Here is a 25,971-nt window from a genome sequence, read left to right on the forward strand (position 1 = left end):
AGGACATCTATTGGAGGAACCCATTAGAAGTCACCAGAGAGTATTTAGGCTGCATCAAATGGCATGAACAGCAAGAGGAAGGCGTTTTTCGACCTCTCCATGCAGTGAGTCAGCAGAACTACCCCCAGCAGGACAGGCAGACTGGCTATATCCCCTGGTGCCACAACAGCTTGAAAAGGGCCAAGATTAGAAATCCAGCAAACAAACATGAAACAGAGTCTCAGGCATAAAAAAATATTTCATATAGTCAAATGCATCACATTTAACTGGGTAAAATTAGAAAAACCACCTAGAAGCCTTATTTTGTAAAAGGAATTGTTTTAGTACACTAACTGCGCTGTCCGTAATCAGAATCTATATCAGTAGCCTCCTAAATATACGTAGCATACTGGTGTTTCGTAGGTCTGTTCAATTGCTGTTCTAAGTTCATTGGGCTCTTTGAGGCCCATGATCCAGCCCACCCAGACTGCATTCAGTTTCTATCATCCTCCTCTAATAAACTAAACAAAAATAATTAAAATAACCCCTTTTTGTGTTCCTATTTAAAAAGTAGCAAAGTGCACCAAAGTACACCTAGAGCTGATCTACATTTAATATAACATTGCAAACACCATTAATTGATTTTACACAGAAAAGTAATTACGGTTAGTGTATTTATAACGTGTGTACACAAAAGTCCCAGTACACAGGGATGAGGACATGATAATTTCCTACAAGCATTTATTACATGTAAATTTTAACAACAATTAGCCTAATTTGTTACAGCATGTTCTACCAAAGTTTTAGCCTCTTCTTCTACAAATTACAGGAGAAATTTCCCTATCTACTTGGGCTCAATTTATCAAACATCCATGAATAGAATAGTAAGCTGGCCCTGCCCAGTTTCAAACCTATGACCCACAGGTCACACTCATTTCTCAGCCATGAGCATCCAACTCACTGAATGATCTTTCAGGCAATTTAAGCCATACATTATTTACCATTCGTATAAAATTTATAGACGTTTGAGAAATGATGAATAAGGAGGAAAGATGAATGGAAATTGTGCAATAGTAGGCAATTATATGGAAGGATGAGAGTACAAAGGTGTTAAATCAAAAATGAGGAAATAACAGTACTGCATCAGCATACATAAATGCTTTGAAAAATAAACCTATGACATTATGAAAGAAAACTAAGAAAAGTTCAAAGGTCAAATCAAGGAATCGTTTGGTTTAGAAAAGCAACTCCCAGCCCTTTGCTGTTCACAGAATTGGAAGCTCTATTCAAAAAGTACTTGAAGATGTGGCTCTTCTTGTCCCATGATGCACCTTGTTATTCCCTTATCTAATTATCTCCCACTTTATTCTTATCTTCCCTCTCTTCTGTGTTATTGGATTCAACCTTAGCGCCAGGATGCTCCATTGTGAGTGGCAGTGTGCATTATAAGTTTTCAAATGCTTTCATTCATGATGTGTGCTAACAAATAACGAGAAAGTGAAAGAAATTAAAAAGAAATTTCAGACAGGCTGCAATGTTTTGAGAAAAATTGGAGTAGTCATCGTCAAATTTGTAAAGTGCCATAAACCTGTTAGTGTTTTTTTTTATAGATAAATTCAAGAACCATCAAGGGCTTCCATCGAGGGACTGGGAGCTGTGTTAATACCCTAAGAAGTGTTGGTGCTCACCCCGGGTCTGGTCAACAAATCAGCACATTAGGCTCCACTAAAAGGACAGAGTGCATTTTAGTTTCAAACCAAGAAGGTTTATTAAAAGTTAATGGCTTATAGAAAGAAAAAAATCAGGTTAGAAGCAAATTCTAATCACAACACACAAGCTTTAATTAACACGTTAATCAACTAAATCACATCTTATGAGACAGAGGACGAAACAGAATGGACTCCCTCAAATGGAAGGGAAAAAAGAGGACTGTCAGCCCTTTCCCTGAAAGAGCACTCCAAGTCCTCCCTTCTCTGTCCTGCTCTACTCTTCTCTCATCACTTCCTCAAACACACAAACTCTAACATTTTACACACCTAAACGCTGTTATCCTAAAACTGTCCAATCAGGTTGGAGCAAAATTATATAATTTCATCTGAGAGCTTCTCGAGGTTTTTTTACACTATTAGCTTCTCTTTGCCTCCTTCAAGCTTGCATTATCTGTAACAAGATTAGATACACGGACTAGCCTAAACTACGCTGGTGTCTTCTTTTGGATGTGCTATTTACTAAAACATTCCTCGCGAATCATAAAGAAAAGAAAACATGTCTTCCCATGTGAAAGAAGGAAAAGAATATTGGTTAAAACAATTAAAACTTCAGCTTGCCTAGAAATAAAATGTTGACGTTGCAAAAGAAGATGGAAAAAAACAGACATTTTAAAATTCAGGCCTACATTAGCCATAGTTCCTCTAAACGTGAATAAACAATTTCTCTATACATTTAGCTGTGTGATAAAGTCATGTAAATGCAAAAAAATTAATATATATATATATATATATATATATATATAAAAAACTTCACAAAACCCTTTCCAGCACACACAGTCCACAATAACCTAATGCTAATTTAAAAACTTACATTTTTGACTCCTAAACTACACCTGGAAGTAGCTTCTGAGCAAAATAATACATTTTTTGCTACTTAGGACCTGTGAAATTGTATCACTGCCTGTCACCTGCTTGGTCTTCGGTATCCTAAGCCAACCTCTATCCTAACACTGCAAGCTTTCTACGGGAATATAAAGTTTCATCATCTTTTTGCTCTGGACCAGCCATGTTTGAGGAACAGATTTTAAAATCAGGACACTACCTCAGAACTTTCTTGGCTTCCTATTGTTAATGTAAGATTAATTTTTAGTTGAGTAAAACAGCATTTTTTTATGGCCTGTGCACAATCAAAATGTCTCTTTTAATCAGGCTATTTTGTTGGTACTTACTCCCTCATCCTTCTTTGGATATTCCTCTAGCCCATTTTACTCTCCCATCTCATTATGATACTTTTCCTGTTTTTGTTTTTATGTCTCCAATTGGGGCTCTGCCCCACATTCTTGATGGCTCTCCCTCTCCTTCCTGGGGATTTTTGCTACCATTTCAAAAAAATATCAAAAAAACACTATCCCCCTTGGAATAATGAATATGCTACTTACCAGTATGCATCTGTTCTTGGCATGTAGGGCTGCTAACATTCATATCTTTGCATTAGATCGCCACCTAGTGTTGGGTCCGGATGATCGCACATTGTTGTCCTGGAAGAGTCTTCGAAGTATCCTGAGATGGGTGGCTCCTCCCCTGGACTACAGTGCGCATGGGCATCGGCTCCATCCCCAGATTGTTTTTTGCCATTGTGGCAGAGGATGGAGTGAAAAGTGTAAAGGATGTCCATGCTAATGATTGAATACAATAGTATATCTGCAGCTGCGACAGGCACCGGGGAGGAGGGCGGGCGATATGAATGTTAGCAGCCCTACATGCCAAGAACAGATGCATACTGGTAAGTAGCATATTCAGTTCGAGGCATGTGGGCTGCTAAATTCATATCTTTGCATAGAATACATAGCAGTCCCTCCATCAGCGGCGGTTGCCCGTGCCAGCTGCAGAAACCTGAAAAAGTGTCTTGAGAACAGCCTGCCCTACAGCCGCTTGCTGTTTGGAATGTACATCAACACAGTAGTGTTTTGTAAAGGTATGTGGTGTAACCCACGTGGCTGCTCTGCAAATGTCCTCTAGAGGAATGTTTCCAAGGAAAGCCATGGATGCCCCCAACTTGCGTGTGGAGTGTGCCTTTGGGGGTATCGTTAAAGTGCGCTTGGCTTTATGATAACAGATTTGAATGCACTTAACAATCCATCTGGCTATTCCTGCTTTGGAAATTGGGTTGCCTTTGTGTTGTGGTGAGAAGGCAACAAAGAGTTGTTTTGTCTTCCTAAAGTGTTGTGTCCTGTCTATGTAGTACATCAGTGCCCTCCGTACGTCTAACGTATGGAGCATCCTTTCCGCCACTGTTTGTGGGTTCTGGAAGAATGCTGGCAAATCGATAGTTTGGTTGAGATGAAAATGTGACACCACCTTAGGAAGGAATTTGGGGTTAGTACGTAGTACTACCCTATTTGGATGAATCTGGATGAATGGCTCTTGTATCGTGAGTGCTTGCAACTCACTCACGCGTCTTAGTGACGTAATGGCAATTAGGAAAGCAACTTTCCACGTTAGGAATTGCAGTTCACACGAGTGCATTGGCTCAAACGGTGGTCCCATCAGTCTGGTGAGGACCACATTGAGGTTCCACACGGGAGCTGGCGGTGTTCTTGGGGGAATGACTTGTTTTAGGCCTTCAAGAAACGCTTTAATGGCCGGCACCCTGAAGACTGAGAGATGCTGCCTATTTTGAAGGTAAGCTGCGATGGCGGATAGATGTATCCGAATAGAAGTGAACGCTAGTTTGCACTTATAAAGGTGTAACAGATAGCAAATGATGTTAGGAATAGATGCATCTAGCGGGTTTATGTCATTGTCTGCACAGTAAATGACAAAACGCTTCCATTTTGCGGCATAGCATGCTCTGGTTGACGGCTTCCTCGCCTCCTTGATGATGTTCATGCATTCAGGAGGTAGGTTTAGGTAACCAAACTCTAAGACTTCAGGAGCCAGATCGCTAGGTTGAGCTGTTGCGGATCTGGATGCTGAATTTCTCCATGGTTCTGCGTCAGAAGTCTGGGCGTGAGGCGCAGTCTTTGATGCGGGACCACTGAGAGTTCGAGGAACGTGGTGTACCATGCTTGGCGCGCCCACGTTGGAGCAACTAGGATGAGTGTCATGGAGTGTTGCCGTAGTTTTCTCGCCACCAGTGGTATCAGGGGTGTCGGGGGAAAAGCGTAAGCAAATTTGCCTGACCAGTTCATCCATATCGCATTGCCCTGCGATAGGGGGTGTGGGAACCTGGCGGCGAAGCTTTGGCATTTTGCGTTCTCCCTTGTGGCGAACAGGTCTATGTCTGGACGCCCCCACCTTTGGAAGTACGGCTGGAGTACCGATGGATGTATCTCCCACTCGTGCATTTGATGACTGTATCTGCTGAGCAGATCCGCCATCTGATTGTCCTTCCCCGGGAGGTGTTCTGCCATGAGGAAGATGTTCCTCTGAATGGCCCACTTCCACATGCTCTGAGCCAGGTGAGACAGCTGTGGTGAGTGGGTACCCCCCTGTTTTTGGATGTAGTACATCGCGGTCATGTTGTCCGTCCGGACTAACACCACTTTGTTGCACAGATGTACAATGAAGGACTTGAGTGCCATGAAGATCGCCATCAGTTCCAGATAGTTGATGTGCATCTTCTGTTGCTGCGTCGTCCATAGTCCCTGCACTGTGTAAGTGAGCAGGTGCGCTCCCCATCCCTGGAGAGATGCGTCCGTTGTTAGGATAACCTGTGGCACTGGCTCCTGGAACAGTCGGCCCTTGCAAAGGTTGTGTGGAGTCCACCAATGCAGAGAGTTGTATGCCCGACTGGTAACCAACACTAGGTCTGTTAATTGTCCCCGAGCCTGTGTCCACTGATTTGCTAAGCACTCCTGGAGCGGGCGCATATGCAACCGTGCGTGAGGGACTATGAAGATGCAGGAGGCCATCATGCCTATCAACTGCATGAACACTCTTGCTGGAAGTGAGTGTCCCGGTCTGAACTTCTGGATTAAAGACTGTATGCCGTCTATCCTGACCTGGTTTGGGTGTGCCGTGGCCGTCAGGGTATTGATAGTCGCACCCAGAAACTGCCGGACGTGTGCCGGCTGAAGGTGGGACTTCGGGTAATTCAACGAGAAACCCAGGTCGTGAAGGAGGTGAATGGTAGTCGACATGTCCGCGGCGCACTGTTGTTCCGACCTGGCTTGAACGAGCCAGTCGTCGAGGTAGGGGTAGACATGGATGTTCTGCCTCCTGAGGTGCGCTGCTACAGTCGCCAGACACTTGGTAAAGACCCTTGGGGCAGTTGTGACTCCGAAGGGTAGGACTTTGAACTGATAATGCGTGCCCTGGATAGTGAACCTGAGGTACTTTCTGTGGGACGGATGTAGCGGAATGTGGAAATAAGCATCCTTGAGATCCAAGGTTGCTAAGAAGTCTCCTTTGTTTAACATAGGAAGAATCTGCTGCAGTGTAAGCATGTGGAAATGCTCTGACAGTATGTACAGATTGAGGGGACGGAGATCCAGAATTGGTCTGAGAGATCCGTCCTTCTTTGGGATGAGGAAGTACAGGGAATAAACCCCTGTGCCTTCCTCTCCCGCTGGCACGAGCTCGATTGCCCCTTTTTGCAGCATCACCAACACTTCCTGCTGCAATAAGTGCAAGTGCTCTGCGGACATAGGTCTTTGCCTTGGTGGAATGTTGGGTGGAGTGGACTTTAACTCTAGACAATAACCGTACTGGATAAGCTGTCGCACCCACCTGTCTGTGGTGATGTTGATCCAGACGGGCAGGAACTGCTGTATTCTCCCCCCGACAGGTGTTAAATGGTCGGGGGGCAGTGACAGAGAGTCACTGGTTGCTTGGGGCAGAGGAGCGTGAATTGTTGCCTCCTTTGCCACGTCCTTTGTTGCTGTTTCCCCTGTAGCCCCTCTTGTTTTGTTTGGGGTACGAGGACTGTGCTCCAGTTCTAGGGAACTGTGACTGTTGACCCATCTGTCCTCTGGTGACTCCACGGGCACCTGAGCGACGAAAATTATTGCCACGAAACTGCTGAGATTGTAGGGCCCCCATCGATTTAGCGGTTTCAGTGTCCTTTTTAATTTTTTCCAGGGTGGTGTCAACATTTGGACCAAACAGTCTATCCGGATCGACTGGTTGATTAAGTATGGTTGTTTGTATGTCAGGTTTGAACCCCGATATACGGAGCCAAGCCTGTCTTCTGAGCATGACACTGGTGTTAATGGCCCTAGCGGCTGTGTCCGCGACATCAAGTGCGCACTTTATGGCCGCGTTGGAGATCAGTTGCCCTTCCTGTATAACCATTTTGGTGCCCTCTCGAAACTGCGGAGGCAGGTGTTCCACAATCTGCTCTAGTGTGTCGTAATGTGATCTATCATAACGCGCCAGTAGAGCCTGTGTATTTGCAATACGCCAGAAATTGGCAGCCTGCGCAGCCACTCTTTTGCCTCCTGCCTCTAGCACTTTGGACTCCTTATCCGGGGGAGGAGCTCCACCCGTTGTTTGGGAGTTGGCCCTCTTGCGTGCGTTTGCTACCACCAAGGAGTCAAGCGGCAACTGTCCTCGAATGTATGCAGGGTCTGCAGGCGCCGGTCTGTACTTTTTTTCAATACGTGGGTTGATCACCCTCGCCCTGGTAGGCTCTTTAAAGATGTCCGCAGCATGCTTGAGGACCCCTTTGAGCATAGGCAGGGTCCTTACAGTTCTTTCCGAAACTGAAAAGGTGTCGAATAGAAAGTCTTCCTCAACTGGGTCAGCATGCATGTCCACATCATGATTAGCAGCTGCCCTCTCAATGAGTGCATGAAAACCTGCAGAATCCTCCGTTGGGGATGCACGTGTAGTGAAAGTCTGTGGGTCTTGCCCCACATCTTGGGTGCCTTGGTCCCCAATGCCATAATAAGAATCTGGCTGTGCATCAGGTTCATTTACTGGGAACGTGTATTGTTCATCTTCACCATATCCCTCACTGTCAGAGTGGTCTGGAGACGGTGTTGGGCTCCTTCCCAGAGGAGGCAGGATAGGTTCCATGAGGCCTGAGGCGTCCTGTGGAAACTTTTTCTTCTTTAGGGGAATGACATAGGATTCCACCGGCTGCGAAGTGATCTTCCTTTTATAAAGGGTTAACTTCCCCGTGTCCGCGTCTATGAAGCACTCCGAATCCTCTTCAGGGTCGAGCACTTGACCTGAAGATGTCCCTGCCGTAGAAGATTTCGACTTTTTTGGCGTCGATTTCGAGGAAAAAACCTTCGGCGCCACTTTTGGCGGTAGGAGGAAGAGGAGCTTACTTGCCGGCTTGACCGGGACGTCTGCCGCCTTCTGCGTCGATGGCGTTGGCGTCGACGAAGAAAAAGCCTTGTCCTTAATTCTTTGTAGCGAAGCAGCCACGAGAGATGCGTCGGTGACCGATGTCTTTGGCACCGACGAGGTGGCCTTGCCTTCGGATGCGACGTTCCGTTGGTCTTTTGGAGGGATGGACGGCGCCGACCCCGAGTCTTTGGAGCGATGCGCAGATGTTCCCGTTGGAGCCGGGGTTGTGTCGGATGCCTTGGCAGGCTTCGCCGGCGCCGGCGCGCTTGTCATGTGCGTGCCACCCTTTTTAGAGGATCTCTCCTCCGGCGCCGATTTCGACCCTGTGGAATCGCCGTGTTTCTTCGACTTCTGCGGACCGGAGGTCGACGGAGTCGATGAGGCCGCCGGTTTATTTGTTTTTCCCGTTGCGACCGCCATCTTAGGGACGCTTTCCTTAACTTTCAGTTTCGGTTTCGGGTCGGCCATTTTAGGTGCAGTCGAGACCGTTGCTTTCAGTTTCGGTTTCGAAATCCTCGGCGCAGCAAGTAAGTCCGTGGCCGGGCCAGCAGGCGGGGCCGTGGCTTGCGCTACAGGGTCTTGGGTAAGGCCGACAGGCGATCCCGCGACCCTCTCCTGATGTTCGTCAACTTCGGGGCATAGCTCGTCCTCTGAGCTATCTTCCTCGGCCCCATAAACCATAACGTCGTCCCCTACCTCGTCGACGTATTCAAGGCCTTGACCCACGACTCCGTCGTCGTCATATTCCGGATCAGCCTCGACTTCCGTCTCAGGCGGGGAGATTTGAAGATGATGGCTCTGGTCCTCCTCTTCTTGGTCGTCGAAGATGTTATCTGGATCCGGGGCCGCCTGTTTGGCCACCAGGCGCACTGCGCGCCGAATCGTGAGAGTTTTCTTCGACCTGAAACTCGCACAGGCCCGGCAACTACCTTCGTCATGGTCTGGCGAAAGGCACTTATTACAGACCGGGTGTACGTCTATATGTGGGTATTTGGACCCACAGAGCGGACAGAGTTTAAAGGGACTCCGCTCCATGTTGGGAACTTTAGTGTCGAGTCGCGATGAGAAGGCCTCGATGTCCGAAGAGTAGTAAAAACTCCGGTGATTCCGGCTCCGAGAGACGGAAGAACTCGAGACCGTACGCAAACAATACCGACGTAAAAAACCCAAAGCCTTTTGGCCGTAAAAAGTGATGTTTATTCGGTTCCGACGGAGAGACGTCGAGACCGCATCCGAACCCAATGGCGGAAAAAAACAATCTGGGGATGGAGCCGATGCCCATGCGCACTGTAGTCCAGGGGAGGAGCCACCCATCTCAGGATACTTCGAAGACTCTTCCAGGACAACAATGTGCGATCATCCGGACCCAACACTAGGTGGCGATCTAATGCAAAGATATGAATTTAGCAGCCCACATGCCTCGAACCTTCCTTTTCCACAGCCTTTTCACAAGAGATTTTCAACACACTTTGAGACTGTTTCCCTTCTTTCAGGTTGCCTGTATCTTTTTGCAACAGTATGTCATTCTTTGGATTGCATTTGCTTTCTTCAGGGCTCTCTTCTAGTTCTTAGGAAGAATGACCTGCCGTTTCCCCACTTTACAACCTCAAATAAAGACCCTGTAGCGTGGACATAACCTATCTATCCAGACTGTCTCCTGTCTTGCTGCATTGGCAAGGGGGAGCAGGTCTCCTAACACCAGAGAACTGCTCCAGATTCACCTCTACTGGTGACAGTAGATAGGAATGGTTGGATATATTTTCAATTACTGATTATTTCGCATACCTGCCTAAGTTCACTGTGCAAATTGTGAAGGTATTCACCCTATCTGGAAGCCGGAGAATAATACAATTCACAAACCCCAGGCTTTGAGATCTAGTTATTTATAATGTTACCTCAATCTCACAAGCTACTGCAAAAGTTCACATATTTATTTCATAAAAGAAGCACACCACACATAAACGAATGCATTGGTTAGTTGGATGAAATGGTCACTGGAACAACAGATATAGTTTAGAAATAAAAAAGGATAACACACTTTTATGCTCACCTGGGGGTGTGTAGGCATCCATCGAGGTTTGCACCACTAAGGACCGCCGTTTTGAAGGCATAGGCACCGCCATCTTCCTCTCTTTGTGTTTTGCAAGTGCTGCTTGAACTGCTTCCGTATGTACATCTGTAGACACAAAAGCACAATCTGTTCAAATTCTTTGCAAAAGACATTTACATTCTATATACGTCTTGCTGACATGGAAATGTTGTCTGCCTAAAAGCTAACTCCAGCCTGTAAAGCAGAGAGCTAAACTTCTTTCATAAAGATAAGAAATCCCCATTAACAGTTGACAACTACCAAGTTGGCTTGCGCATTTCGTGGTCAGTTTAAAATGCCTAATACAAATAAATTGCTTGTGGCATCGGCTTTGTACGGTAGATTCAATAGAACAAGTCGGGAAGCTCTAACTTTTCAGGGAAAATTCAGCATGAACTTAAAAACTAATGCACTGGATCTGTGCGAAAGGGTAAAACAATTACTGCCAACAAAAGTCGAGAGACCATGAATTAAGCATGCTTTACAGAACACAAAATAAAATCATCACCAACCAAACAAACATTTTAATTACCGCAGGATCCATCAAAAGAATCAGACCTTGTCCAAAAATACCACATTATTCATCCCACATACATGTACTGGTGACAACCCAAAATGGTGACGAAAGATAAATCTCCTGGGAAACCATATCTCAATGACCCACATGGGTAATTGTATGCACAGTAGTTATCCCATACCAGACATCAGCCTTCTGTTATCAATCCACTTCTGATTCTTCAACTGGCACACGTGGTTAAATATGGCTTTCGCACCCATTATCCAACCCATACTAGCACCACCATATCACTCTGGTACCTCTACCCAAAAGAGACCATGGTTTAGAAATGAAATAACTCTACTAGTATTTACAGGGTTTGACACCCAAAAGGAACTCCCTAACACATAGAAAACTGTTTAATCTGAACCAAGAAGATGACATACCAACACGTTACAAAACTCATGTAATAAATAGAAAAAAGAGACTAACGTCCCATAGAAAACAAAACATCAATGTTATATGAAGTAGCTAGTGCGACTAGATTATTGTATGTCGAATTGGCCCTGCATATAGCTCATTATGTGTCATAAGTGCTGGGATAGGAACCGACATTTGAACAGTGGTGCTATCGAAGGGGGAGTGGTGAGTGGACCCACTTTGGTTACTGTCACCAAAGGACTCTTGAAGTCTACACTAGGTGAACGGGTCTCCTTGCTGGAAAGAAGAAACACCACTGCAAAGGAAGGGGCATTGGGCAACCATACATACAAACAAACAAACAAACAAACAGCAACACCCTTTGGCACACACATCAATAAACACAGAGTACAACACACTGCAATAACATGCAATTCATTAAATCAATCAATCACGATTTATAAAGCGCAACTGCATCATTTGTGAGGGTCTTGAGACATTGGGGGCAAATTTCATGCCTGCTGTAGTTATATTGCTTGAACATTCAGGTTTTGAGGTCCTTCCTGAACTGCTGGAGTGATGGTGAGGCTCAGAGGGGGAGGGGGAGTTTGTTTCAGGCCTTGGCTGCCAGGTGGTAGAAGCAGCAGCCTCCACTGTTCGTCCGGCAGATGCGTCTGGTGGCTGCTAGGAAGAGGGATTCGGAGCAGTTCCCTGGTAGGTTGGTGGAAATGGATTTGATTGTTGAAGTACGCCAGTCCTTCGTTATGTAGTGCCTTGAAAGCGTGGGTGAGCAGCTTGAACTGGCATCTCTTCACAACCGGTAGCCAGTGGAGTTTCTTGAGGTGAGGGGTGATGTGCGTCCATCTGGAGAGGTTGAGGATGAGTCTGGCTGCGGTGTTCTGGATGATTTGGAGTTTAGTCAAGAGTTGGGCGGTGATTCCTATGTAGAGGGAGTTGTCATAGTCTAATCTACTGGTGACCAGTGCTTGCATGACTGTTTGCCTGGTGTTGGGAGATAGCCAATGGAAGACCTTCCTGAGCATTCACAGGGTGAGGAAGCAAGTGGAGAAGACGGCGCTAACCTGCTTCTTCATGGATAGCTAGCTGTTGATGATGATGTCAAGGTTGTGGTCGTGTTCAGTGGCTTTTGGTGTTGGACCCAGCTCAGATGGTCACCATTCGTTGTTCCAGAGGGTATCCTTGCATTTCCCAAAGATGAATACTTCTGTAGTGTCGGTGTTGAGCCTGAGACCAGTATTGTTCATCCAGACGGCCACAACTTTTAAGCATCTTTTGAACTTGTCCTTGGTGGCTGTTGAGTGGTTGGTCATGCAGAGGATGAGTTGGGTGTCATCGGCATAGGAGAAGATGTTGAGTCTATGGCTCTTGACGATGTTGGGCAGGAGTGTCATGTATACATTGAAGAAGGTTGGGCTGAGTGATGAGCCTTGAGGTACACCACTGCTGATGTTCCTGGGGAGCAAGGCGTAGGGCTGGAGGATGACCTGCGTTCTTCCTGTGAGGTAGGCAGTGGCGGTTTTACCGTGGGGGCGTTTGGGCGCCGCCCCCCCCTGTTTTCTCGCCGTGCGAGAAGAAGGCAGAAACAAATGGTAGTTATTTATTTATAACTACCATTTGTTTCTGCCTGCCCTTCTCGCACGGCGAGAAATCAGTCAGCAAACTTCCTCGAGCCTCAGTCTCCTACTCTGCATGCTGCAGAACGGAGAGTGGGAGGAGGCTTGGGGGAGTGGCTTGCCCACTGTTGTGAATACGGACTGTTTGGACAGCCTGAGAGGCTGTCCAAACAGACAGTATTAGCAACAGTGGGCAAGCCGCTCCCCCAAGCCTCCTCCCACTCTCCGTTCTGCAGCATGCAGAGTAGGAGACATGACGTATTTAGGGCAGCCGGCCGAACCAATCAGCGCCGGCTGCCATGGAGGGGAGGGAGACTGCCTGCAGCCTTCGGTGACGAGGGAGGCATTCAAAAAAATCCAGGATGGCGCGAGGGAGTCTGCAGTATCGGCCCTCGGGACAGGACTAGAGTCGAGAGCCAGAGCGGGAAGCCAAGCCAAGGTAAGTTTTTTTACATATATTTTTATTTTTATTATTATGAGGCAGTCAGTCCGATTTTACGCCCCGCCTATTTCAAATGTCACCAGCCGCGACTGGAGGTAGGATGTGATCTACCTGAGGACTGCTCCTTGGTTTCCGATCTGGTGGAGTCTGTTGATCAGAGTGTGGTGGGATATGGTGTTGAAAGCTGCTGAGATGTCGAGGAGGATGAGTACTACTGTTTCTCTGTGTTCTAGCAGCATTCTGATGTCGCCCATGGCTGCGACTAGGGCAGTCTCTGTGCTGTGGTGAGCTCTGAAGCCAGAATGGGAGGGTCCAGAAGGCTGTGGTTCTGCAGATGACTATTAAAGAATACATTAGTCTGTTCTACCCTAGATAGCAACTAGCAACAATGACTCATTACTAAACAATAGCAAACGCAACATCCACAGTTCGCCTAAACTACAATCACCAAGAATCCTAGAATCGTAATTTGCGTCCGTAATCCAAAATGAACCATGAGACCATACAAATGAGAGAAACACACCACACAAATGATCATACCACATCAAAATAAACTATCATAACGTTTTTGATAGATGTGCTACTGTGCATGGCATACTAGAGAAAACGGATTACAAATTTGAATGGTGTGGCGCTAGAGTTGATTAGAAGATTTGTTTTCTGTGTTGAATGCTGGAATGTGGCAGTTTCATTTTGGGAGTTCTACATAAGATTCTAGATATGAAGGTGACAGATTAAGTACGCTGTAGTGCCGCCCCATGCATTAGCAACACAGCTGACCTGCTGGACTGTCACACCTGATGGATTTCATAAGGAAGCAGAAACCTAGAATTTCTTCTCTCATGACAGATCATCTAGAACTGCTGTTACAACAGTTTCATTAATGTACACGGAGTCAAAGTTGCAGGCCTAACACCTGCCACAATTGCGTTCTCAACTATCTCCCCAGCTGAAGTTTGTTATTTGAAATGGAAAACTTGTAGTTAACTGAAAGTTTAAGTCAAACTTCCTCTCTGATTCGGTCTTCATTCCCTCTCTCCTAGAAAAGAATAAGCATTAATTTGTTAGAAGTGCCAGCATCGTATGTGGTATGCTGCGGTAACAGACTGTTCTGAGTGCTTAAACTGCACATTAAGAATCCCTGAAAGGCGGCAGACTCAAACTCCAAATAGAGAATGCTTAGATAAACTCGTCAGGACAGAGAAACAACTACAAGTTTTAAAGAATTACCCTCATTTATAACAAATGAAATCTGATGGTGTACCGTTACAAGGAAAGTCAGTCCCCAAATTCTAGGACTCTCCTTTTACATCAGAACTAGGAAATTCGGCATGCACGTTGTCTGGTTTATAATAATTCTCCGAAATTGAGACCTAATTTGATGGATCTGTGGAATATTTGTGCAAATAGTACATGCATGCATACAAATGCCAATAATATATTTAGAGTGGTGCTGTACAGATGAGCATCCACGCAAGTTAAATCCACTAAGCCTAGGCATAAATCAGTATGAAAGATGCCTATCCCATCAAGCATTAGCATAGCCAATAGGTCTCGCCTTTGGAAACTTCCAAGTGTTTAGCCATGCAACAGTTGAATTTGTTGCACCACGGATATTGTGCTGCATAACTAAACACTTATAAGGTCCCAAAGGAGAGACCTACTGGCTATGCCAATGCTTGCTTCACAAGGAGATGAGACCCGGCATTCCCTGTGGTGTGGAGGGAAAATAAGGACTGGATTCCAGCCTCCCTCAGGACGGGAGTCAGCAGGAACGTGAAAATCAGGATTTGGCGAGGAGAGGTGGGGGGGGGGGGGGGGGGGGGGTAAATGATGCAGACGAATAACGCCCCTCACCAGCCTTTGCTGCAAACCCTTAATCGGTGCTGCTTAGGTTCTCAGCATTTGCATTTTAATTATCATACGTGACATAACGTTTTACTCTTCATCCCAATAGAATTCTTGAAGTATTTCCACTTATGGAACTTTTGAGGGCACAACCTACCCTTGTGGGATACCACGGGCTTTTTCAAAAAGAATTCTAGAAAGCGGAAGATTCTGCTTCGAATAGGAAGCCTTCACCGCACCGTACAATATGTCTTCCATCCCTCCCTCCCTCCTTCCCCTTCCTCCCTCCCCCTCCGCGAAGAACTACGTACTGAGAAAAAACAGAGAAAAGAACAGCCACCGCCGCCTTAAAAATAAAAACATGCAGATCACATAAAGGAATGAACTACATGAGGGAGAGAAACAAGCCTACATAGCCCATCGTGTTTAATAATTTGGAATAAAAGGTGCGCTCCTTTTATTCAGCGTGCGATCAGGGCATGCCGGAATGGGAAGCGCACACGTGCGATGGTCAGAAATACATGTGGCTACAGGCTGGGTTGCAAGACACTTGAACAAATGAGAAATTGTACCAATTTTATTGCATAATGTTACTATTTCCGTGGTCGTACACTGGTCCCAGCCAGAGGTGTTAGGGTGCTGTGTGGAACAAACAGACATCGCTCACACTCACCTCCACCATCCTGCCCACTCTCTCTCACCCATGCACCTTTGTTAAGAAGCCACGAGAATGTGGGCAGACCCCTGTGGCTCCACGTGCCGGAGTTTGTTTGCACGTTAAAAAGTTCTGCGCGCTTAGGGAGGATTTCCAGCTGTGATGCGGTGTATGCTCTGCAAGAAGTCGCTTAGAAGGATGCCTAGGTGGAAGGGTTGGGAGAGGATGCCCCCAGGGATGTCGGAGTAGGAGAGCAGCCGTTAGTTGGCTGAGCACCCACCACCCTTGGTGACTGACCGGGTCCATTCCAAAATCATCTCTAAAGGCCTTTTGAGAAAAGTCTGTCCCCGGGTCGTGATAAAAGTGCCCCGATGTTTAAACCCGCCTCCTCTCACACACTGGCTGGCTTCCCAAACACCTAGGGGAGCCGGTGCAAAGGGGAGACGTGGGGGTGGGTTCTCCCCTCTCCATTACAGCCCCTGCCATCTACAGGACTGTTGCAGTAACAAAGGCCTCCTCGTAAATCAAGGCTGCATGCAAACTCACCCTGCCCCCACTATCGAACGACCCCACCCCCTTGCTTGGAGCCTCCATTGCCCCCCCCCCTTCAAGCTTGCCACACGGCATCTGCATGCCAGGCTCCGCCTGTTGCATGACACGCTCCAGTCCCAGTTGGTCCCGTGCATGCACACTGCGCGACGCCCTCTGTTACTCAGCCGCTTGCACCGTGTCCGTCAAACCCTGGCCTCATGTTTTTCAGCAGGCGCTGAAGTGAATGGGAGAATCGCCCTAGCACACTGCACTGCCTCTGCTAGATCCCCTCAGCCCCCCTCCCCCACCTGCAGCTACGGAATTTGAAAATCACGAGAGTGGTGCACGCGCGCCACATCGAGCGATCAGATTAGTGAGCTTTCTGAAGCCATTTACTGAAAGTCTTGCAAGCAGCGCATGCGCGCTCTTCTAAGCTGGACCTAAAAAGCACAATTCTGGTTAAGACATATTTTAGTTCCATCGTGGAATGAAAATTCAGTCTAGTTCGGGCTTGATCTGCTTTTCTGAATGTACATAACCAATGGTTTGTTCCTCAATAAGAGACATGCATTGCCAGAACTGACTAGAGAAAGCTAATGTAATGTTAACATACCTTAGGTTTAAACCTATGGGAGAATCAATCAATCAATCAATGACACTTATAGAGCGCGCTACATACCCGTAGGGTCTCAAGGCGCTGGGGGGGGGGGGGGGGGGGGGGGGGGGGGGGGGGGCGCTACTGCTCGAACAGCCAGGTCTTCAGCTTCTTCCGGAAGGAGAGGTGGTCTTGGGTCAGGCGCAGGTCGGACGGGAGGGAGTTCCAGGTCTTGGCGGCCAGGTAGGAGAAGGACCTTCCTCCTGAAGTCGCTCTTCGGATGCGGGGGACGGTGGCGAGGGCATGGTTGGCTGATCGGAGGTGGCGTTTGGGAGCGTAGAAGTTGATCCGGCTGTTGAGGTAGCTCGGGCCTTGGTCGTGTAGGGCTTTGTGTGCGTGGGTGAGGAGGCGGAAGGTGATTCTTTTGTTGACGGGGAGCCAGTGAAGGTCTCTCAGCTGTCCGGAGATGTGGCTGGTACGTGGGATGTCGAGGATGAGTCTGGCTGAGGCGTTCTGGATCCGCTGGAGTCTCTTCTGGAGCTTGGCGGTGGTACCGGCGTAGAGGGCGTTGCCGTAGTCCAGTCGGCTGGTGACGAGGGCCTGGGTGACGGTCTTCCTGGTCTCGGTGGGGATCCACCAGAAGATCTTCCGTAGCATGCGTAGGATGTTGAAGCACGCCGAGGAGACGCTGTTGACTTGCCTGGACATGGAGAGGGAGGAGTCCAGGATGAAGCCCAGGTTGCGTGCGTGGTCTGTTGGTTTGGGTGCGGTGCCCAGGGCGGGAGGCCACCAGGAGTCGTCCCAGGCGGAGGGTGAAGAGCCCAGGATGATGACCTCCGTCTTGTCAGAGTTCAGTTTCAGGCGGCTGGTCGTCATCCATTCGGCTACCTCTTTCATCCCTTCGTGCAGGTTGGCTCTGGCGGAGGCGGGGTCGTTGGTCAGGGAGAGGATCAGCTGGGTGTCGTCGGCGTAGGAGATTGTGCTGAGGTTGTGTTTGCGTGCGATGGCCGCGAGGGGGCTCATGTAGACGTTGAAGAGGGTGGGGCTCAGAGATGATCCTTGAGGGACGCCGCAGATGACTTCGGAGGCCTCTGACTTGTACGGTGGTAGGCGGACTCTCTGTGTTCTTCCGTCGAGGAAGGAGATGATCCATTCCAGCGCCTTGTCCTGGATTCCGATGTTGCTGAGGCGCTGTACTAGGGTGCGGTGGCAGACAGTGTCGAATGCCGCGGAGAGGTCTAGGAGGATGAGGGCCGCTGTTTCTCCGTTGTCCATCATGGCTCGGATGTCATCGGTGGCGGCGATGAGGGCGGTCTCGGTGCTGTGGTTGGCTCGGAAGCCGGACTGTGAGGGGTCGAGGGATCCATTCGTCTCGAGGAAGGCGGCCATCTGCTTGTTGACGGTCTTCTCGATGACTTTGGCTGGAAACGGGAGGAGCGAGATGGGGCGGTAGTTCTTGAGTTCGGTGGGGTCCGCTGTTGGTTTCTTGAGTAGAGCGCTGAGTTTGGCGTGCTTCCAGCTCTCAGGGAAGGTGGCGGTGTCGAAGGATGTGTTGATGATGTCTCGCAGGTGGGGTGCGATGATAGTGTCGGCCTTGTTGAAGACGTGGTGAGGGCAGGGGTCGGTCGGTGATCCGGAGTGGATGGAGTTCATCGTGCGGATGGTGTCTTCGGTGCTGATCGGGGCCCAGGCGTGGAGGGTGGTGGTGGGGGGTGGTTGTTTGGTCATGGTGTGCGTTGGTTGGTTGTTGAAGCTGTTGTGTATGTCCGCGATCTTGTTGTGGAAGTAAGACGCGAGGGAGTTGCAGAGGTCTTGTGATGGGGTGATGTCGTTGTTTCCTGCGCTGGGGTTGGAAAGCTCTTTCACGATGTTGAAGAGTTCCTTGCTGTTGTGTGCGTTGTTGTCCAATCTGTCCTTGAAAGCTGTTTTCTTGGCGGCGCGGATCAGCTGGTGGTGCTTCCGGGTGGCAAGCTTGAAGGAGGTCCTGTTGTCCGGTGTAGGTTCCCTTCTCCAGACTTTCTCGAGGGCTCGGCAGTTCTTCTTGGAGCTCTTGAGTTCGTCGGTGAACCACGGGGCTTTCTTGCTGCTGGGTCTGCTGGGCGGGGTCCTCAGCGGGGCGAGCTCGTCCGCGCAGCTACTGATCCACTTCGTGAGGTTGTCGGCGGCCTGGCTGGGGTTCGCTGAGCTGGCAGGAGGGTGCTGGCTCAGGGAGGTGGCGAGCTGGTCTGCTGTGATCTTGTTCCAGCTTCTGCGGGCGGCCTGGTGCTGGTGGTGGTGGGTCGTCGCTCTCTTGAAGGTGAAGTGGACGCAGCTGTGGTCCGTCCATTGGAGCTCTGTGGCGTGGCTGAAGTCGATGTCTGTGCTGGAAGAGAAGACTGCGTCGAGTGTGTGTCCGGCGAGGTGGGTGGGGGTGGACACCAGTTGCTTGAGTCCAAGATTGGCGAGGTTGTCGAGCAGGGTGCTGGTGTTGCGGTCGTTGTTGTTCTCCAGGTGGAAGTTGAGGTCCCCCAGGAGGATGTAGTCGGCGGAGGGGAGGGCATGCGGGCTGACGAAGTCGGCGATGTCCTCGCTGAATTGGGTGCGTGGTCCTGGGGGTCGGTAGATCAGGGTGCCTCTGAGGGTGGTGTTCGGGTTGGTGTGGATCTGAAAATGCAGGTGTTCGGCGCTGGTCAGGGTGTTGTCGGTGCTGGTCGTGAGACGGATGGTGTTCCTGTGGATGATGGCGATGCCACCTCCCATCTGGTTGGCGTTGCGGTCCCTCCGGACGATCTTGTAGCCCTCTGGGATAGCGATGGCGATGTCGGGAGCTGAAGAGGCGTTCATCCAGGTCTCAGTGAGGAAGGCAGCGTCAGGGGCTGTGGCGTCTAGGAGGTTCCAGAGTTCGATGGCGTGTCTGTGGACGGAGCGGGTGTTGAGCAGGATGCACTTGAGGTGGGTACTGCTGGTGTTCGACTTTGCGGGTGCTGGTGCGAGGCAGGTCCGGATGCAGGTGAACTTGCAGGCGTGGCAGCTGAAAGGTCCGTGGGTGCGTCGTGGTGTGGCTTGGTGGCATTCTGGGAGTCGGCCGGTGTTGAGTGCGCTGAGGGTGGCGGCGGAGTACGTCAGGCGGGTCGGTCGGGGTCTTCGTTGGCCAGGGGTCCTGGCGCTGGGCGCGGTCCGGTCGCGGACGGGCGCAGACGGGCTTACCTTTGGCGCGCCTTCGGCGCACAATCGGCGCGCCCGCTGCGCGTGACCGCTGCGCGTTCGCACGGTCGCCATTTAAGGCCAAGTGCGCGGGTGGGCGGAGCAGCTGGGAGGCGGGAGCGGGGAGGGAACAGAAGGCAAAAAGGGGCGGGGTCTGCGGTGGTGGCGGGAAGCGGGGAGCGGGGAGGGAAGGCGGAGGGCGGCGCGGTAGGCGGGCAAACAGGAAGGAACGCTGACACGGCAACAAAAAATACAATCACAAAACAAATGGGGAAAAGATGCTAACACGGGCACAGAATTAAACAGCAGGCACAAATTACGGTCAAAACAAGGTAAAAACAATCGGCAGCGGAGTCAGCCGGCAGCCGGCAGCGAGCGAGGCAAAGGGGCACACGCAGCAGCTGGTGGCCGTGCGGCGCGGGGGTGTCCCACAAGTGGGTCACACTCACCTGCGTCGCACGGTCGCCATTTAAGGCCAAGTGCGCGGGTGGGCGGAGCAGCTGGGAGGCGGGAGCGGGGAGGGAACAGAAGGCAAAAAGGGGCGGGGTCTGCGGTGGTGGCGGGAAGCGGGGAGGGAAGGCGGAGGGCGGCGCGGTAGGCGGGCAAACAGGAAGGAACGCTGACACGGCAACAAAAAATACAATCACAAAACAAATGGGGAAAAGATGCTAACACGGGCACAGAATTAAACAGCAGGCACAAATTACGGTCAAAACAAGGTAAAAACAATCGGCAGCGGAGTCAGCCGGCAGCCGGCAGCGAGGCAGGCAGCGAGCGAGGCAAAGGGGCACACGCAGCAGCTGGTGGCCGTGCGGCGCGGGGGTGTCCCACAAGTGGGTCACACTCACCTGCGTCGCACGGTCGCCATTTAAGGCCAAGTGCGCGGGTGGGCGGAGCAGCTGGGAGGCGGGGAGGGAACAGAAGGCAAAAAGGGGCGGGGTCTGCGGTGGTGGCGGGAAGCGGGGAGCGGGGAGGGAAGGCGGAGGGCGGCGCGGTAGGCGGGCAAACAGGAAGGAACGCTGACACGGCAACAAAAAATACAATCACAAAACAAATGGGGAAAAGATGCTAACACGGGCACAGAATTAAACAGCAGGCACAAATTACGGTCAAAACAAGGTAAAAACAATCGGCAGCGGAGTCAGCCGGCAGCCGGCAGCGAGGCAGGCAGCGAGCGAGGCAAAGGGGCACACGCAGCAGCTGGTGGCCATGCGGCGCGGGGGTGTCCCACAAGATGACCCATTTTGCATGCCTCATCTACAGCACTGACTGTCAAAGAAAATGCTAAAGAAAGGAGAGATTCTGCAGTCACAGGATGTTGAGTATTGCCCAATTATAGATGTTGCCCTTTTGAATTACTATAATATTTTAGGTTCTGCAATTCTTCCTTGTCAACAAAGGTTTAAATTGTACTATTGGTGCAAAGACCATATTGGAAGAAAGTGTGAATAAAAACACATACCTTAGCACCACATTGAGAATTTCATTCACATCACCCTCTAGAACTTGATAGTGGTTCGTACTACATTCACAGATTCAGCCCTAAGGGAGAGATGCCCAGAAGAATCAAGCAGTCAAATTGAGTGATGTAAGAAACGTGTGTCAGGAGGTCCTGCCCACAAACAGAAAAGGTGTCTTTGGAGCAACCCGTGAAGGTGGTTTTAGGACTAATCACAGCAGTACCAAAATAGGGTAATTAGACTCACGTTTGAGCCAGGTGATCTGCAAAATGCCTCCTTGTAAATGAGCTGCAGTGGGAATAGGGCATATTCTTGGTAAAGCTGCTGCCGAAAAAAATAACTTAATATAAGGCTCTCTCCCTTAACTTCGAATTGTGTCCACACCCAACACTAGTTTATTAGTCTGGCCTTTGAGACAGAGTTACTTCGATCCAGTCTCATGCCTAGGGATAATTCTATGTAAAGTAATCTGCGGCTAGAATCGTCTATACCAGATACATCGTTACCGAAGGTAAGTAACTCGTACATCTAATAGAGACTACTAGCCGCAGATTCCTTCATGTAGAACAGTTACCCTAGCAATACCCACGGGGAAGGAGGGTCTGTGAAAGGAACCCACCAGTCTGGACATGATAGAAGATCCCACAGGGGACCAGACCTGCGGACCAGGGAAGTAACTTCGTCCCTTCCAGGCAAGAGGACCCCCACAAGCCAAACACTAGACGCCCTAAGAGGGATGGAGGGGAGAAGGAAAGGCCGAAGCACCCCCCCCCCCCCCACCCCCCCCCCCCCACCCCCCCAGGCAACAGACCTTCCAGCCAATGCCAGGACAGGAAGAAACAAGAAGAATAAAAAGAAGCCTAGAGGGCCCAAGGAAACAAGGGAAAAGAAGGCGAGCCCACCCAGAGGGAAGGCAACAGGCCATCCAGAAAGGCACCAATAGCCATAAAATGCAAGAAACAAGAAGAACAACAGAAGCATCCCAGCTCTTAGGACAAAAGCAGGAAGTAGAGTAAATATCCGGACACACCATCACAAGGGGCCGCGCACAGGACCTCATGAAGCAATAGCATCATACAGAAACGCCATGGAGAACAGGCACCTGAAGGCGACCAGAACTCCCCAACAGAGCTTAGCTATATAACAGCTACCACTACCCCACATAGGGTACGTTAAGTCCCAAGAAATGGGAACCCTCTTTGGAAGAACTTCCGCAGCAGAGGAAAAAACAAAAGAGTCACTGGGAAAAAAAACACCCCCGCGGAAGGCTGACAAGCAGCCCAAGAACAAACAGAAGGCCTAATCTCAGGGCCAAGTCTGTGTAACAACTCCAGCAAAAACACACAGTCAACAAGGGGCTGTCCAGCAGCCAACAATGCCAAAGCCCCAGCAAGGAGGACTCAACGGCCAGAAAACACAATCTAAAGCAAGGGCAACCGGCCCAAGAAGGTCCTGAACCAGCTCACTCGGCAGTCACTGAGGAGGCGAAGGAGGAGGGGGAGAAGGAGGAGAATAAGGCGGAGGAGGAGGACGGAGCCCTGTCAGGAACCTTTGTAGTGTAGTTCCTAGTTTCCCACTAGGCCCTGCGCATTGGAATAACATAAACAGTAGTATCGACGTGGAACTGCGGATATTCCAGGCCTCCACTGACTATGCTAAACTTAATTGGGTTGTGTTACCAACTAGCTCAGAGGTCACTGGAAACTTTCTTCTCTGCATAGGAAGTGATCAGCTTCCTTGGCACAGACAAGAAGGGATTCAGCTTTCCAAGAATCGTGCAACATGACAACTTTGCTCCTCAGATCAAGAGTCAATCTCTAGGGTCGTGTGAAACAATAGACATGTATTTCACTCAGTCAGTCTAGTGCAGTTTACTTTCACGAGATGTAGAGAATAGAGAGACGGGCGTTTATCAATAAAGGGTTAACATTTATTGAACAGTCTTTCTTCTCGTACAAGAGAAATGTATTGCCACAATTGCAATAATTGTTATTATAAAAAGTACGTACAGTAAGATAAGTATTGCGAAATAGAACTGTAAAAGCATTGATATGGTTTCTTAGCCATACAATGGTTTAAAAGTAATAAAACATATATACAGTCATATATACATTAGGCTAACATACTCAACTGGTGCTTCTAACTAAGCCTACCCCAGTGTGCCTGACCTAAGCCTAACACGTGAAAGGGGAGTAAGTAAGTAGCTTAAGTTAAGTTGGTTTTGCCAAGGTTTGTTTCAAGAATTCTCGTCTGAGGGTTTAGTCAACACCATACCTCTGAATAGAATGATGGAGGATTGGTATCTCCTTCAGGGGTCTCTCTCGATATCCCAGTCACCCGCGAGGGTAAACCGGAAGCGCCGGGACTGGATTTCTCTGCACGAGAAATGCAGCGGCTTCTCTTCAGCGCGTCGAGGAAGGAGGGGGGACAGCGTCCGCGGGCAGCTGGAATCTGCTGGATGTCTTCGCAGAGGGACGTCTGTTCAGCTCCTTAAGCGTACTGCACCATAGTTCGCGCTGTAGCGGCGATAATGGTAATCAACAGCTTCACCACCACAGGATAGCAGGCTGCAGCGACAGAGTGCTAGATTTACCAACACAGGGTCATGCAGGCAGCTGGCATCAGCAACAGGCAACGAACTCGCATTGCTTAAGGCAACGTTGGTAATATTTATACCTGACAGGTGCCGGGTTTGACGCAAGTTTGCTGGACATAAGACGTCAATTAAAGATGTCACTAGGAAGTGACAGTTATCAGTTGCTCATTAGAGTTCCATTACTAATCAAAACATAGCAAGCGGGGATTTCCAGGTTTGCTAAGTTTTTATCTTGTTGAGGAACTCGGAGTGTTATCTAGGAATATCAGATAGTGACTGCTGCTCTGTCATTGCACTAATTGGTCGCAAAGGAAGTAGCAGAGAGTCATGCTGGAATGTGGCTCTGTTCGTGTGAGGCCAGAGATGACTTTTCAGAAAATCGTACTTGAACGGTTATGCCAATATAGGGAATAAATGGATTTATAGCCGAATAGGGGCATAAGGTCACAGTATCGATCAGGAACCTAGATAAGCACGCAACACCCACTCCACGTTTTCATGTCCATCAAAATTACTAAAACTAAGCAATAAGATGCATGTGTAACATTGCCCACCCCAAAATACATAAATGCATTCGAAATAGGCGTACTTGTAATACATGGAATTTAGGTACTGTACGTTTTTTAAAGCATAGTAATCATTCAAAAAATTATTGCATTTGAAATCAATGAACGATTATGCAAAAGGAATTACACATGAAGTATCTCTGACAGAAGAAAGGCGAGATAAATCATCACATAAAAATGCATTGTAATAACATGTGTGCTAGAGGCTGGTGTAATGTTGTTATGTCTCTAGATGTGCTTAGAAATAGAAGTGTGAAGCTTCTGTTCTCTAAGAATAGTTTTTACGTTAAGCAAAGAATTGTTCGTGCCAAAAAAAAAAGTCAATATTAGAAAAATTGTCCAATTCAAAGAAAATAGATTTTCCAAAGCTCCTGGCAGTTTTTGTTGATCAAAACTGAAGGCCGAATTCAGAGTTCATGGGAACGCTGTGTGTCGGAAAGCTTCTCAAAAAGTTATTGTTTCTCTGTGGGTGAGAACATCGTATCAGACAGGCTCTCAAAGAATTGGTCTACAAATTCAGGTGATAGTTCAACCAAATTAGATAGCGCTGTAACTTGGCAGGTGTGAGAATGATTGCTGTCATCGAAGGCAGGACCAGCAATGCTCACTGAACGTTGTACCTGGATGATGTTGCTTTTGTCACTCGCTCCACTGTTACCACTTGGCTGTAGTACAGGAGTCTCCACGAATGCCGTCATCAGGATTGGTAGCCGCTGGGGACAACACAATGCGTGAGCCGTTATTGGACTGAGCAAAGTATCGACGTCCATTGGTACTGCTGATGGAAGTGAAAGACAGATGTCCAACACGCATTCATCGCCGCAAAGCATACACCGTAGCACAGGTAAAATGCAATTTTGCCATATCGGTCTGAATGAAAGGAACCAGGTCATGTTTAGATCTCTCAGCCTGGCCAATCCGAGGACGTTAGTTACCCTGTCCCTGTAGCGCATTGCTAGGATTGTCTCTTCCATTCCCATGGGAGCTATGTCTGAGCCGAGGCTTGCCATAACGTAGCAGGAGGGTCAAAAATAGAATCCCTGCAACGAGTCCCAAAAATAATGGTATGCCGCCAAAAATGGAGTGCACAAAATTAGGAAAGATTCCCAAAATTGCCTGGAAGGGTGTTAGCAGTCCCGTAAAGACTGTCTTAAATATGCCTGGGATGCTTGTTGCACTAGACATGTTAAGGAGTTGGCTGAACATTTCTACGAAATGCACGGGGCAATTTGTTGATAAAAGGTCATGAACCTCAGTAGCCGTCCTTGCGACTAGAAGATCATACGTCTCTTTAGATGACGTTATAGGCACGATTGTCTGTAAAAGTTCAGATTTCATTTTGCTTAATGTATCAATTCGTATAGAATAGAGATTCAGACGAGGCCAGAGGGGAGTCACTATGTCTGGAGGCCCACTCGGAAACAATGCTTGCATACAACATTTGACCATGGACGTAACTTGTATTAGA

At 48.8% G+C, this 25,971-nt stretch overlaps 1 protein-coding gene across 1 annotated transcript in view; it reads right to left on the reverse strand.

Annotated features, from left to right (window-relative positions):
* Positions 1-25,971, reverse strand: part of LOC147667590 (disco-interacting protein 2 homolog C-like) — a gene marked incomplete at both ends in the record, with an annotated part of 319,227 nt that overhangs the window by 172,768 nt on the left and 120,488 nt on the right. Inside the window, one exon of the mRNA XM_086948800.1 lies at positions 10,039-10,164. Coding sequence (XP_086804926.1) covers positions 10,039-10,164 — 126 coding nt within the window. The remainder of the gene's footprint in view (positions 1-10,038; positions 10,165-25,971) is intronic.

This window comes from Lissotriton vulgaris, unplaced genomic scaffold, assembly GCF_964263255.1.
Source record: "Lissotriton vulgaris unplaced genomic scaffold, aLisVul1.2 SCAFFOLD_2351, whole genome shotgun sequence".
Lineage (NCBI taxonomy): Eukaryota > Metazoa > Chordata > Amphibia > Caudata > Salamandridae > Lissotriton > Lissotriton vulgaris.